Source organism: Trachypithecus francoisi, unplaced genomic scaffold (genome assembly GCF_009764315.1).
Source record: "Trachypithecus francoisi isolate TF-2019V2 unplaced genomic scaffold, Tfra_2.0 Lachesis_group13, whole genome shotgun sequence".
In the NCBI taxonomy this organism is placed as follows: Eukaryota; Metazoa; Chordata; class Mammalia; order Primates; family Cercopithecidae; genus Trachypithecus; species Trachypithecus francoisi.
Genome location: NW_022681458.1, coordinates 107,638,477 through 107,654,606, shown reverse-complemented (window position 1 = coordinate 107,654,606; position 16,130 = coordinate 107,638,477). Strand labels below are relative to the sequence as shown.

Below are 16,130 nucleotides of genomic sequence, written 5' to 3'. Positions count from 1 at the left end.
AAAAAAAAAAAAAACTACTGACCACTTGGTCCACTGTAGAGTATCAGTCACTGACCCTGTTGATTGCCTGGTTGACTGGGAGCTGTGGCTCACTGCTGGTGCCCAGCATCATGAGAGAGTCTCATATTGCATATTGCCAGCCCAGGAAAAGATCAACATTCAAAATTCCAAGTATGGTTTCTACTGAATGCATATCGCCTTTTCATTATCATAAAGTCATAAGTCAAGCCATCCTAAGTCGGAGACAGTCTGCCCCAAAAGGTGAGTGTGGAGTGAGCTAGTCTGATTTATTGTCAGAATTTGTCAAAATATTGACATTAAAGCAGGTAAAATCAGTGTGGTTTTCTTCATGGAGGGTTTCACTTTGACTTTCAATACTGAATCTGAGGGTTTGATGAACCCGGAAATGCAAAGTGAAACTTGGGAGTATTGGCGCATTTCAAGCCAAACAGACCTCTATGAATGAAAGCTGAGTTCTAGTTGAGTTTCTTATCAGCGTAGACCATTTGTTAGATGTCACCCTTTTCTCTTCATAAAAAAAATGGTCCCTTGTCTCGAAGGAACTTGTTTTTAAAATAAGATATATTGTCAGCCCCCAAATAGCATGGCATTTTCTAACTCTTCTTCTTAAAGTTCCATGCTCTTCTGGACTACTTTATTTTTATTTATTGAGACAGGGTTTCACTCTGTCACCCAGGCTGGAGTGCAGTGGCATGATCTTGGCTCACTGCAACCTCCGCCTCCTGGGCTCAAGCTATCTTCCCGCTTTAGTCCCCCAGGTGGTTGGGACTACAGGTGCAAGCCACCATGCCTGGTTAATTTTTGTGTTTTTTGTAGAGACAGGGTTTCACCATGTTGGCCAGGCTGGTCTCAAACTCCTGAGGTCAAGCAATCATCCACTCACCTCGGCCTTCCAAAGTGCTAGGATTAGAGGTGTGAACCACAGCACCCGGCTTGGACTACTTTATTTAAACTAAAGGTGCCATCTTTTTTTTTTTCTGTTTTATTATTTTGAGGTGCTACCTTTGGAGGGTGGGTTGTAAGATCTTCCTGCCCCATCTTCTGGAAGGCTGGAGGAAAGAGAGTAGTGAAGGTAAGGCTGGCAGAGCTCTTCCCCCCACATTATCTCTTCTGTGGGTGGGGGCACATGGTAAGGGTGCCCCCTGCCTCCTGTCTTGGCTATGATGGCTCTGGGAAGCAATGTGAAGCCTAGAGGGTGTGAAGAAAGGGAGCCCTGAACCACTAAAAACGCATTCTTCTATCTTGACACTTTTGATATGCTAGGTTAGAGTAGATCAATAAAATAGTGTGATGGAAAGCCGCCCTGTGTATTTCTCCTGAGTGCACATTCAACATAGCAAATGCTTCATTCACTCAGGCTCCGGGAGGCTTTGTGTAAAAGTAGAAAAGGTACAGAAGAACCTTTTGTTTTCATAATACTTTAAACAGACTTAGCGTTCAAGGTGAAACTCGGGGTGGCTGTCCGTGCAATGAATGTGACCCTTAGGTCCATAAATCCCTGGAGTCTGGGTACCTGAGTCTGAAAGGGACTCTTTCAACACTGCCTCCCACCCCGCTCCCATTGCTTGCTTACAGTTGTTAAAGTTTAGCTGAGGTGGGATCAAAATCAGCGACCGAATGGTAAGGTGCTATTGTCCTGGTTCCGCCAGAGAGTTTACACATACTCAGAATATTAGACGTGATTGACGGTGGGGGGGTGTGTGTGAATCAAATGCCTTGTTCTGTTTTGCAGTCACAAAGAATCCTTTTCTTTTGAAATCCAAGAAGGTCCCCTTCTCTTGGCTTGTGGAGGGAGTTAGGCAGCAAATAACCATGAACTTTTTTTTTTTTTTATAATCGGCTAACACTTTAATTGATGTAGTTTATGAAGTTTGTAGGAATTTTGGGATGGCTTTATTGCCTGCCTTTCAAATGTAGCCTCCTGTAGAGGGGCATTAGTTCTAACAGGTGTATGGTCTTCCCTAAATCCTCTGATCTGACCTTGGTTATTGTTCAAACTTTACATTTATATAAACCATAAATTTATTTTGCATAACTAGATGATATTAAAAGAAAATTGACCAAATGATCAAAGGTGTTCTGTCTCTCTTTTTAAAAATAATCCGGAACAGAATCCTGCATACAGGTTAGGATTCTATGAAACAAAGACTTTGTATGTGACTTGCAGAAATGATTGTGCACATAGTCTGAAAGCCTTTTAATGGCCTCGAATTGACGAGTCTACAATCAGGAAGGGCCAGGTGGACCTGAGCTGGGATGAGTGCTTTCTTGGCAGGGAGCCCATTCTCATGATGAAAGCTGGGAAAATTTGCTCGAGGAGAGTAATCCAATGAGACGAAAGGATTAGGCAGGCTTACATTTAGCAAACTGGAAACCATGAATGTGAATGCTGCACCTCTTCCCCACTCAGACAGCTGCCTTGCTTATAAAATAGAGCAACCATAATTAAATAAGAGGAGAAACTAAAGAGAGAGGGTGGGAGGAAGGAAGCACCGGGTGTTTCAAAATGATATCGTGTGCATACAAACCAAGTTTGACAGCATTAAGTAATTCCTGGTCAGTGCTAACACAAAACACTCCCCAGCATCACTCCAAAGACAGGTGGAAACTTTGAACCTGCACAAACTCCAAGTTCACCTTCCACTCTTTGCTCCTATTGGTCCAGACACTTTTTTTCGCTTCTGATTACTTACCTATTAATGCCATTAATTAAAACCTGCCTTGTTTTGAGATGTATTATGAAGCTGTTTGCAAAGTGCTGTGAAGGCAACTTGTTCCAAGAGCCATTAATTCTGGTAAGGGCCATGTCAGCTTCAGTTATGTGCTCATAAATGCAAACTCAACCTGGTCAATAATCTCCAGGGATGGTCTAAATTGCACAGCTGGCTTTTTAGAAAATGTGTGTGGAGGAACATGAAAAGATTGTTGAAAACGCCTGAGTAAGGTTAGATAATAAATGGAACTGTACTGGGTAGGGGGAGGGCAGAACAAAGACGTTATTATTGAGCATGTGGTATGTACTGTATTCTACAAAGGGGTGATTTAGGCTGAGTTAACAAGGTATTTGGGAGGAGGTATTAAAATAGTAAGGCAGCATAAAGCATAATAGGTTTGACCAAATAAGTTCCCAGCAATGCCTGCTTCAGGTCCACTTTCTTTCTTCTGCTGGCTGTCCTACTGTCATCACTACTTGGGAGGATCGGGGAAAGGGAGGTGGAAGATGACTCCTTGAGTTACCAGTTTGTTGGGCCTATGGACTTTCACCTTAGGACTTTTTTAGAATATTATTTCACATGCTGTATTTATTTAATCTGTAAACCACATTCAGATAACAAAACTAAGTAGATAATAAAACGAGCTCACTACTATGAAGGCTTTCTCACAGGATGGATGAATAGGTACATGATGGATAAAGAAATAGATGGATAGATGGATAAGTAAAGGCTTCATTCATCCACTTATTCAACAAATATTTAGTAAATAAGAACCATGTGCCTAACATTGTTCTAGGTGATGGAGATACAGTCATAAAGAAATACGGTTCTTGTACTCAATGAGCTTATCTTTTAGTGGGGGAGGCATGAAATAAACAACTAAGTATGCGGACGTGAGAGTGGCAATAAAGAACTACAGAGACAATAATACAGGATAATGTCATGGAAATAGACAGAATAATTAGATAAATTTATAGCCTAACAATAGAGCTCCAGGTAATTTAGTGTTGTTGTCTTCGATCTGGATTTTAACAACAGAACCTAAATATTTTTTCAGTTGAAAATACATATCCTATAGGGAAACCTCAATAAAGACTAGAGGTAAAAGCATATTTGCCCTAGTTGTTGTGTAGAGGGGTGTGTGTGTGCAAGTGTGTGGATGTGTTTGTGTGTGTATGGTGGTGCCAGAGCCCTCTCCACTGGTTTAGCTAAATTATAACAAATTGATTACAAATTGTATCTGTCGCAAGAGAAAAATAAGTTAAAAATTAAGTGATAATTGTTCTGTTGCAATGGGATGGACAATATTGCTGGCAATCTCTCATGGAGACATCCATAATCTGTTTGTGTCATTCACTTGACTCATTGATCAGGGTCTGCACTAGGTCAGTTTCTATGCTTATTGTTTCTTTTCATCTTTTTTATATTTTAATTTCTTTTCCTATTTTTATTAAATTAGAAAATCATATCTTGCAATTAGGAAGATTTGATGAAAGGCACATATATTTGGCTCTGGAGAGTTTAGTCTCACACAGATCCAGAGCTTATGGCAAGGGCTCTCTCTAAAGACCACGTTCCATGCTTTGTCAGGTGCCCAGAGGATGAGCTTATCACATAAATGGGGGACGACTGAATGCTGCACATCAGGAGATAACAGCAAATGGATTCTTAGTCTATTCTTGGCTTCCATTTGGCTCTGAAAGTATATTTTTATGTTTTATTGCCACATTTAGGTGTGTTTTTAAATACATAAAATAATACGTACTGGGTTTTCCTCTTCAACAAGTGTGAAAAGCCATTAAATGCTGGAACAAATCAAGTTGTTGTTTTGTATTTTTGAGCTGTTTACACAGTAGTTCAGCCTTTAAAAAATCCCTTTATCTTATCCTTTTCATGGCCATGCAGGTTCAGGGTGTTCAAGATACTGACTATATCAGTGAGCTATGCCCTTATAGCAAGTCACGTGAAACCGTAGAAATGATCATGAAGAAATTTTTTTTTATCTTATCTCTCATTTCAAAACCTCCTTCCTTGTGAATAGCCAAAATATGTCACTATCTATCAGTGACTGCAATTTCCTCATGTTCCCAGTTGTCACCATTTCCTTTGTGGTGGTGGGTACCGTGGTGTCCACTGCCTGGATCCCCCTCCAGGAATTAAAAATGTATTCTCCCCCACCCCCAAGTTGCTGGACATGCTGCTGGAAGACAGCTCTCAGCTGTCAATGCTCTCTGGGGATGCCTGGGCTGAAGAAAAGGGCCTCAGCCAAGGTCACACCTCCTTCCAGGGGCTGACCGATCCCCGTGCAGCAGAGAGGCCCAGCCCCCTCAGCCCAACCCAGAGCACCTCCGAAGGGTCATCCCCACTCAGGAACTCCTCCCCATGGGGCTGGCTTAGGACCTGATCACAGCTTAAATTTTCCCTCTGACCAATCCTGCTTCCTTTTCTTCCTTTCCATAGGTGTTAATCCAAGAATAACCCCTTAAAACACATCCTGCATGTTGGGGAACCCAATGTGTGATAGCTGGCTCCAGAAAAGATAGGATCAAGCACTCACTGGAATGGGGTTTTAGGTCTAGGTCATGAGCTGTCTGGTGGTAATGAGGCTCCCATCATTGGTGGTAGGTGAAGCACAGAGAACCCCGGGGTCAGTGTGGCAGTATAGCTATTAAAACTTTTGCTGGCCAGGCATGGTGGCTCATGCCTGTAATCCCAGCACTTTTGAAGGCTGAAGCGGGAGGATCACTTGAGCCTCGGGGTTCCAGACCAGCCTGGGCAACATGGAAATACCTCATCCCTACAAAAAATACAAAAATTAGCCAGGCATGGTGGCACGTGCCTGTAGTCCCAGCCACTCGGGGAGCTGAGGCAGAAGGATCACTTTAGTTTGGGAGGTCAAGGCTGCAGTGAGCAGTGACCGTGCTGCTGCCTGCTCTAGCCTGGACAACAGAGTGAGACCCTGTCTAAAGAAACCACAAAAACACACAAAAAATCTTTTGACAGTAGTGAACTTGGATGGTACAAACATGGAAGAGAATGTGATAGCTCATGAAATGTTTAGGCTTTTGAGAAATATGGCAGAAATGGGAACTTTAAGGACAGTGGAATTTGGTGGCTGTAATTAAACTCTGCTCTGAAAAAAGATAATGAAAAGCTGAGCATGACTAACTGGCAATTAAAATCTCAGTGCAAAATCCAGACAGTCTCTTTGGTAGCATATGAAGAGGCTTTTATCTCCTTCAGGAGGAGAAAGAGCCAAGGGTCAGGCTCAGGATTTAAGTAGAAGAGTTGCTGAGCTCCAAGGAAGGCTAAAGTCTCAACCGAGGCTGGTCTACTATTACAAAGTTATGGCCTTAGTTGGGAAAGAACAGCCTTTGAGATACAGGATAGGGACATCTGGGTTGATGCATCCAAAAATCTTGAATCCTGAGTTTCACCTGAACCTTGTGAACCTGAAGAAGTGGCCCATATCTCTCTATCAAGAATGGTGTTCCCTTCTGGTTTAAAGATATCGAGGTTTCTCCCTGCAGGACATGTGCTCCTTCCTGGTAGGATCTCCCCTCTCCTTTCTTTTGTCCACTAGGTCAATGATTAGGGCTAAATCGTAACATAAGCTGAGGACTTGCTGGGCCTTCCCAGAGAGGGAAGGGGCTATGCCCCCCAAAGAGCTGCAGGACCTAGCCAACTTGTACCAGCAAGACCCAGGAGAGGACTGGATTCTGAGGATGCGGGACTGATGAGGGCAGATCATACATTTGATAAAAGAGAGTTTATCGATATGGGAATTCTCCCCTGGGATAAAGGGTTTAACACTCTGGGAAGAACTCCCAGGGAACGGTACAAACACATTGGTAGGATGGCTCCTGGAAGCATGAAAATGTGGTGGTCAACACTAATTGAGGCCAAAATGACAAAATTTCTGTGGCAGATGGTGGAAGAAGGAATTAAGAGGCTCAGTGAAGTAAGCACGTGAGAGAGGATATACTGTAAGGGTGAAAAATCTACAAGATGACTATGTTCTACAGAAGGGCCGGGAAGACACATCATTGACCACTCCAATAAGGAATGTGCTGGAGAGGGGGGCACCAGCATTGCTAAAAAGCTCAGTGGTGTGGCTCTGCTGTATCCCAGGCCTGACAATAGAGAGACGCTGTTACAGAACTGAGCTCACAGATAACAACGGGGATCATAGGAACCCAAAACCATAAGAGGCCAGGTGGCAGCATTACCTGTCAGAAGCCAGGTAGGTACAACTATTGTAATGAGCAATGAGGTCAAATGGCATTCCTATATCAAATGGCATCCAAGAGGGCCTGACCCATAGATGGTTATGAAGGTAGTTAATAGAACTCAGTGTCCAAAAGGGCAATATAGGTGGCCAGTCAATGAAAGTACTGCTTAAGAGAAATCATGGGAGGATGACCAGGAGACTAAGAGATGTTGCCACAATAAAATTCATGATCCCTTGCCCAATTTTTGGAACTGAGTTAGTCTTTCAACCAGGAACCCATTGATTGAAGGAGAGTTCATATCCCCAGGAGGAAGTGTCCTGAGACACAATTGTAAGTCTGTTCATAAATGAGTCTCCCAGTCCTTCCCCAAAGGAATATATGACTGTATATTCTGAAACTTTATGTTGTGGGAAGGGGAAGACCCAAACATTTTTGAGAACTTCTGGGCTCAGGGTGAGAGACTTTAGGGCACTGAAGACCTAAATTATCATCATAGGCTCCCTTTTAGAGTGGGGGTGTAGGGAGGGAAAGTAATGAATAAAGTCCTGGCTCAGGTCTGGTTCACGATGGGTTCATTGGATCTGCGGACCCACCTGGTGGTCATTTCCCTGGTTCCTGGGAGTATAACTGGAGTAAATATACTTGGTAGTTGGCACAACTCCCACAATGGGGAAATTGGCCTGTGGGGTAAGAGGTCAAGCAAAAGTAGTGGGCAAGGTCAAGTGGAAGCCATCAAAGTGGGTTTTTCCCATCTTACTGGCAAGTTAGCAAAATTAAAAATAATATTGTACTCTAGGGCTGGGGGGAATGGCAGATATTAGCACCACTCTTAAAGATGCAGGGTAGGAGTCTCCATCATATCTACATTTAATACACTAATCTGACACCTGAAGACAGCAGATGGATCCTGAAAGATGATAGCAGACCACCGCAAACTTAACCAACTAGTAGCCCCAATTGCAACTTCTTTTTTGAACAGAATACCATGGCCTTAGATATCTGATATGCAGTCACTGGTCTGCCTAGTGCTTTCCTTTCCAACCCTATTGGAAAAAAGGATCCAACCCTATTGGAAAAGAGTGCTCTGACTTGGAAAGGACAAGAGTATTCATTTTCAGTTTTGTCCTAGGGCTATGTTAACTCCCCTGTCCTCTGTCATATGATGGTCTGAACTAACTGACCATCCCAAAGAATATCACTTTGGTCCATTATATCAATGAAATCATGTTAATCAGATTGGATGAGCAAAAAATGTTCACTACTATGGATACCTTGGTAAGACACATGTACTCCAGAGGGTGGGAGATAAACTCTACAAAATTCAGGGATCTATCACATCAGTAACATATTTAGGGGCTCCTGTTCTGGGACCTGCTGGGATATTCCCTCAAAAGTAAAAGGACAAATGAGTGCCTCATGTACCTCCACCACAAAGAATGAAGCACAATACACAACTGTTGGTAGACTACTTCTGGTTGTGGAAGCAGCATATTCGGTATCTGGGAGTGCCGATCTAGTCCATGTAGCTGGTAACATGGAAAGAGGCCAGTTTTGACTACTGCCCAGAGCAGAAAAGGGCTCTGCAGCAGGTACAGGCTTGGTTTATACTGTATGACCAGGAAGACTCTACAGTATTGGAGGTATCAGTGGTAGGAAAAGATGCCTTGTAGAGTTTATGGCAGACCCAATAGGAGAATTATAGTATAGATCGATAGGTTTCAAGAGCAAGGAAATGCTATCTGCAGTGAAAATTATATCCCTTTTGAAAAATAGCTTGTGGGCTCTACTAGAGACTGTGTGCTTAATACATGGTACACCAAGTGATGATGAAGCCAGAATTACCCCAAATGGGCTGAATTCTGCCAGGTTCATAAGGTTGGGAAGGCCCAAGAACAGCACATAGTAACGTGAAAGTGGTTTATCCAGGGCTAAGCATGAATAGGACCAGAGGACACAAAACAGCTGTAGAGTCAGGGCACCCAGAGGCCCATGTCACCCACTATGACTGCACCAGTGTCCCTCCCTCAGCTTACTTCTGTGATTGCAAATGGATCCTTTATGACCAGCTGGTGGAAGAGGAAAAAGCCCTGAGCTTGGTTTCTGAATGGCTTGACTTGGTATGTGTGTTTAAGCTGAAAATCATGGTGGTTGCACAACAGCCCTTCTTGGGGTGGCCTTGAAAGAAGTAGTGAAGGGGTGTGCTCCCAATGGGCAGAGCTTTGAGTGGTACACCTTTATGTGGAAGGAGAGGTGGTTCAGAGGTTAGAATATATACTGACTCAACATCAGTGGTGATTGGCTTGGCTGGCTATTCAGGGACCTGGGAGGAGAAAGACTGGACTATCAGGAACAAGAAAGTCTGGGGTAGACATATGTAGATGGACATTATGGGAGTGAGAAAGAAGGGGGAATATTTTTGGTTTTCATGTTAAAAGTCTACTAGAGAGCATCTGCCATGGCAGAGGCACTAAACAACCACGTAGACAAAATGACTTGGCCAGTTAATATCAGCCAGCCTCGGTCATCAACTGCCCCAATGCTGCTCCAGTGGGTCATGAATAAAGCAGCCATTGTGGTAGGAATGGAGGCTGGGAGGGAGACAGGAGTTGTGCATGGACACAATAGCATATAAATTTGTGCTTCTCATCCCCAGAACTCTGGGACTTATGATTTAGAGATCTTGGCTCCCAAAGGGGATCACGAATACTTCTGCCAGGGTATGAATCAAGAGTTCCATTGTACTATAAGCTATGACTGCTGCCTGCACACTGCAGGGTTCCTTGAGCCAAGAAATCAGCAGATGAGAAGAGTAGTCACCATCTTGGCAGGGGTAGTTGACTCTGATCATCAGAGAGAGGTAGGGCTACTTCTACACAATGAAGCAAGGAGGAATGTGGCACCCAGGCAATCCACTTGGATACCTCTTTGAACCCCCTTGCCCACCTCAGACAGTAGATGGACAAGTTCAACTACCCTGGATGGGAGAAGAGCATGGTGACCAGGGGCTCACATTCCTGTGAGGGTCTGGGTCATGCCACCAGGTAAGCCAGCACGAACAACGGATGAGCTGGTTGAGGGTGAGGGGAATCTAAAAGGGGTTGTAACAGGTGAGAAATGATGAGTATTAGTTGCAGTCCAGAGATGAGCTATAGTGGCAGGGGCTATCTCATCTCATTAACCTTCCTTTCCTAAGTTTTCTCTAGGAATCCTAGAGTGGAATCTGAGCAATGCAAGGGGCACAGTGGACTGGATGTGTGACGCACTTTCAGATCTTCCATTAGGACTGAAGGACAAATTCCTCTTGCTGCTGGGAATGCTGCTGGAAGGTGGCTCTCCATCTTTTTAGGGGATTGCCTTGGGTGATAAACTTCCTTGACTAAGGGACAGTCTACATCCAATAACTGACCAATGATGGGGCATATAGGTTTGGTCCCCTCACCTCTATTCAGTTAAACTCTGAAGAGCTTTTCCCTAGATCCATAGCTCCCTTGAAGATTGGCTGAGGACTTTGTTGGGATGTACCACAGCTCGCCTTCTCTCAATCTTGCATCTCCCTCTGCCAAATCTTGCTTCCTTTCTCTCCCTTTAACAGGTATTGATCCTGAGCCTATTCTCTAATACACATCTTATATACTAATCTCCATCTCAGAGACTGCTTCCTAAGGAATGCCTTCAAAATGGAATCAAAACCAAAAGGCATGTTTCCGACAGCCAAGTGATTTCTTTGAGGGAAGCAGTGAATCGATTGGTGTCCAGATCTGCCCTCTTCAATTCACAGGGAATGACGTCCTTAATGCGGAACTTCACCAAAGCTGATGCCAATGTACTTTCCCACTTTACATCATGGCTCACGAGATAAGCGTTGACCAAATGAAAATCATCTTCTCTTACAGCATAGATTTTCAGTGATAAATAATGTAAATCATACCTTAGAAACTAGAGTCTTGCAGAAGATAGTGGTGATGGTTGCATAACATTGCAAATATAATGAATGCCACTGAATTGTATGCTTAAAATGGTTAAAATGGAAAATTATGTTATTTATATTTTATATTTTACCACGATTTAAAAAAATCAATAATGTCATATAACAAAAACATGGACTTGTGTACTTTAAGTGGATGAGTTGGATGGTTTGTATCATTCAATTATATCTCAATGAAGCTTTTTTTAAATAAAAAAAGAGTCCTGAGGGAGAAAATCATCAACTGTTTTCTTTCATATAAGAGTTCCACCAGAACTGAACTTTGTCCATATATAAAGTATAATCTCTGCAAAGACACAATACTACCTTTCTCCCACATTGCATACCATTGATATTATGCAACATCTACCAATGTTTTTTGATAAAGAAATTTTGTTGGTAGTTCTGATTCTTCTCCAAACATAGTATTTATCATTACCTTTGTAGCTGGTTTCACAAGCTCTTTGGCATAGTGCGGCATATACCTACTTTACGATGCCTCTGTAGTGTTGTGTTTTCCATTACTTTTAGCTACAAAATTCTTCAATTTTGTATTGGGAAACACTTGTAATACTTGCACTTGTTCCGGCAAAACTTTATTGTTCCATCAGAGAAGTCACTATACTTTGTTGGAAAATGACACTGAAGCTTTTGTGGCTTCTTGCTGTTATTGAAAAACATTTTTATAACAGATGCCACCCTGGAGGTCTAGGGGCAAACATATTACTGTCCGATACAACCCGATTTTCAGAGTTTTCTGGTCATACTTCCTATTCTTGACTTACAGTCTTACATTTTTGTTAGCTTGTATAAGATAATCACAATCATGTTCTTACTTCTCCCAGGAAATACTGCTTCACAGCTCTTTGTTGGTCGTTGAACCTGTTCTCTCTTTACAGTCAGATATTATTGTTTTGAGTTATAATATCTATGTTACGCTTTTCATCATCATCACTTTTGATCCACTGATACATTTTAGTAAATTAGAGAAAATCACAACATTAACTACTAAAGATACAAATTCAGTAAATGAAAACAGTGACATATGTCATCTGAGACAAAATACACATCATGTAAATGAATGGTTGGCCTAGATGAACTGATGTGTTGCTGGGGGTAATCTAAGCATTCAAGGATCTCATTTGGAGCAATCACACCCTGGCTTTTTCCACTTCTCCTTCTTCCTTTTTCCCTTTGTTGGTCCTATCTGGACTCCTTACCTACTTCTTTCCCTTCCTCGTTCCTCTGTTTTCTTTTTGAGAGTTAAAGAACATTAAAATAGAAAGAGACCTTGGAGATCTTAAAATCTAATGATCTCATTTTACAGATGAGGAAACTGAAGTCCAGAGAGATACAATGAACTTCTCCAAGTCAGAGGGACGAGATCTGGCCTCCTGGCTTCTCTGACTCATGGGCCAATGCTTTTCCATTTTGCCACGACTCCAGTAAACTTTCTCCTTCAGATTATCTTTCTGGTTCTCTTGTCATTGACAGTGGTTGAATCTATAGTGGTTAAGAACAGGCCGGACGCGGTGGCTCAAGCCTGTAATCCCAGCACTTTGGGAGGCCGAGACGGGCAGATCACGAGGTCAGGAGATCGAGACCATCCTGGCTAACACGGTGAAACCCCGTCTCTACTAAAAATACAAAAAAACTAGCTGGGCGAGGTGGCGGGCGCCTGTAGTCCCAGCTACTCGGGAGGCTGAGGCAGGAGAATGGTGTAAACCCAGGAGGCGGAGCTTGCAGTGAGCTGAGATCCGGCCACTGCACTCTAGTCCGGGCGACAGAGCGAGACTCCGCCTCAAAAAAAAAAAAAAAAAAAAAAAGAACAAAGGAGACAGGCGTTTAAGGAAGTCAAAACTTCCTCCTTTCCCTCCCTCTCCTTCCTTCCCTCCCTCCCTCCTTCCTCCCCTCTCTCCTTCTTTCCTTCCCTCCCTCCTTCTTTCCCTCCCTCCCACTACTGCCAGAATGATCTGATAATGTCACTCTCTTTTCTACTCTTTGGTGACTCTTAAATCCCTATAGGATAAAGTTCAATCTTCTACCTGGACATGTGACAGTCAAGTCATTTTTGTGTTCTGACTCTTACCCTCCTGTTGAGTCTTATCTTCATCACTCTATATATTAGCCAGGCTGGTTTATGATATGCTAACAAACAGGTCCAAAATCTCAGTGGCCTAACACAACAAAGATTTATTTCATGTTTATAAAAAGTCCACTGCAAGTCTGGCTGACTTTCCAGAGGAACTATTCTTTATGTAGTGACTCAGAGATCCAGCCTGCTTTGACCAGACGATTTTTCCATTTTCACCAGATTTCCTCCTTGCCATGGAGGAGGAAGAAATAAGAAGATAGCGCTCAAGTAGGGAATGAACTCTTCTGTGCTTATCCTGAAAAGAAAGCCCAATTTTGTCAGCCAGAGTTTATCATCTAACTGCAAGAGGCTGGGAAGTGCCAGGGAATGTTTGGTGAGGACTATGTTTCTGCCACAGCCCTTCCTTGCAACTGCAGTTCTGGAAATATTTGACTACTTGTCCCCTGAGTACAAACTCTTTTAAGCCTCTATGTCTTTCTATTGAGGCATTCCACCCTGCCAAACATATAGTCTTCTTGCTGACCGGACAGACTTACAAACCCAAGTCTCTCTCCCTTTTTCTTTCTTTCTTTTTCTTTCTTTCTTTCTTTCTTTCTTTCTTTCTTTCTTTCTTTCTTTCCTTCCTTCCTTCTTTCTTTCTTTCTTTCTTTTGGTAAATTGTAATTTTTTTATTGGAAAACAAATATACAACTTGGAATGGATTTTGAGGCAAATTGTGCCATAAGCAGATTTTAAGTGGCTAAACAAAGTTTAAAAAGCAAGTAGCAATAAAAGAAAATGTTTCTGGTATAGGACCAGCAGTACAAAAAAATAGTGTACGAGTACCTGAATAATACTCCCGTTTTGCAATAGTGCAACTTTTAAGTACATATTGTTGACTGTCCATAGTCCATGCACAGTTACAACTCCACACTTTAACAACAACATGCTGACAGTTCCTAAAGAAAACTACTTTAAAAAAGGCATAACCCAGATGTTCCCTCATTTGACCAACTCCATCTAACTTTAGATGTGCAGAAGAGCTTAGATATATCCAGAGTAAGCCATGTGCAACATGCTACTTGATCAATTTTCTAAAATAAGGTTTCAGGACAATGACAGTAAGATAAGGGAAGAAAACATGGAGGAACGAAGTCCTAATTACTATACATGCATTTTTTTTTGACAGTAGGGAGAAATCTTTTACAGATAAGTTACAAACAAAGAAAAGGCAAATAAACAATTTTGTACAAGAAATTTAACACATTCTGTACAAGGTCTTCACTTTGCTGTCATCATTTGTACAAACTCTTCATAGTTTACTTGACCATCACCATCAATATCTGCTTCCCTGATCATTTCATCAACTTCTTCACCTGTTAACTTCTCTCCAAGGTTTGTCATCACATGGCGAAGTTCTGCAGCACTAATATAGCCATTGCCATCCTTATCAAACACACAGAATGCTTCTCTAATTTCTTCTTCACTGTCTGTGTCTTTCATTTTTCTTGCCATCATTGTCAGAAATTCAGGGAAGTCAATTGTGCCATTACCATCAGCATCTACTTCATTAATCATGTCCTGTAACTCTGCTTCTGTGGGATTCTGCCCAAGAGACCTCATTACAGTTCCCAATTCCTTTGTTGTTATAGTTCCATCGCCATATTTGTCAAATAGTGAAAAAGCTTCTTTGTTTTTTTTTTTTTTGTATTATACTTTAAGTTCTAGGGTACATGTGCATAACGTGCAGGTTTGTTACATATGTATACTTGTGCCATGTTGGTGTGCTGCACCCATCAACTCGTCAGCACCCATCAATTCGTCATTTATATCAGGTATAACTCCCAATGCAATCCCTCCCCCCTCCCCCCTCCCCATGATAGGCCCCGATGTGTGATGTTCCCCTTCCTGAGTCCAAGTGATGTCATTGTTCAGTTCCCACCTATGAGTGAGAACATGCGGTGTTTGGTTTTCTGTTCTTGTGATAGTTTGCTAAGAATGATGTTTTCCAGCTGCATCCATGTCCCTACAAAGGACGCAAACTCATCCTTTTTTATGGCTGCATAATATTCCATGGTGTATATATGCCACATTTTCTTAATCCAGTCTGTCACAGATGGACATTTGGGTTGATTCCAAGTCTTTGCTATTGTGAATACTGCTGCAATAAACATACATGTGCATGTGTCTTTATAGCAGCATGATTTGTAATCCTTTGGGTATATACCCAGCAGTGGGATGGCTGGGTCATATGGTACATCTAGTTCTAGATCCTTGAGGAATTGCCATACTGTTTTCCATAATGGTTGAACTAGTTTACAACCCCACCAACAGTGTAGAAGTGTTCCTATTTCTCCACATCCTCTCCAGCACCTGTTGTTTCCTGACTTTTGAATGATTGCCATTCTAACTGGTGTGAGATGGTATCTCATTGTGGTTTTGATTTTCATCTCTCTGATGGCCAGTGATGATGAGCATTTTTTCATGTGTCTGTTGGCTGTATGAATGTCTTCTTTTGAGAAATGTCTGTTCATATCCTTTGCCCACTTTTTGATGGGGTTGTTTGTTTTTTTCTTGTAAATTTGTTTGAGTTCTTGTAGATTCTGGATATTAGCCCTTTGTCAGATGAGTAGATTGCAAAAATTTTCTCCCTTTTGTAGGTTGCCTATTCACTCTGATGGTAGTTTCTTTTGCTGTGCAGAAGCTCTTTAGTTTAATCATATCCCATTTGTCAATTTTGGCTTTTGCTGCCATTGCTTTTGGTGTTTTAGACATGAAGTCCTTGCCCATGCCTATGTCCTGAATGGTACTACCTAGGTTTTCTTCTAGGGTTTTTATGGTATTAGGTCTAACATTTAAGTCTCTAATCTATCTTGAATTAATTTTTGTATAAGGAGTAAGGAAAGGATCCAGTTTCAGCTTTCTACTTATGGCTAGCCAATTTTCCCAGCACCATTTATTAAATAGGGAATCCTTTCCCCATTTCTTGTTTCTCTCAGGTTTGTCAAAGATCAGATGGCTGTAGATGTGTGGTATTATTTCTGAGGACTCTGTTCTGTTCCATTGGTCTATATCTCTGTTTTGGTACCAGTACCATGCTGTTTTGGTTACTGTAGCCTTGTAGT

General features: G+C 42.1%; 1 protein-coding gene across 1 annotated transcript; it reads right to left on the bottom strand.

Annotated features, from left to right (window-relative positions):
• Positions 1 to 13,679: 13,679 nt before the first annotated feature.
• Positions 13,680 to 14,692, bottom strand: LOC117095064 (calmodulin-1-like). The gene has a single exon (XM_033231648.1). It carries the CDS (start codon positions 14,626 to 14,628, stop codon positions 14,287 to 14,289), a length of 342 nt encoding a protein of 113 aa, XP_033087539.1. The 5' UTR covers positions 14,629 to 14,692; the 3' UTR covers positions 13,680 to 14,286.
• Positions 14,693 to 16,130: the final 1,438 nt, after the last annotated feature.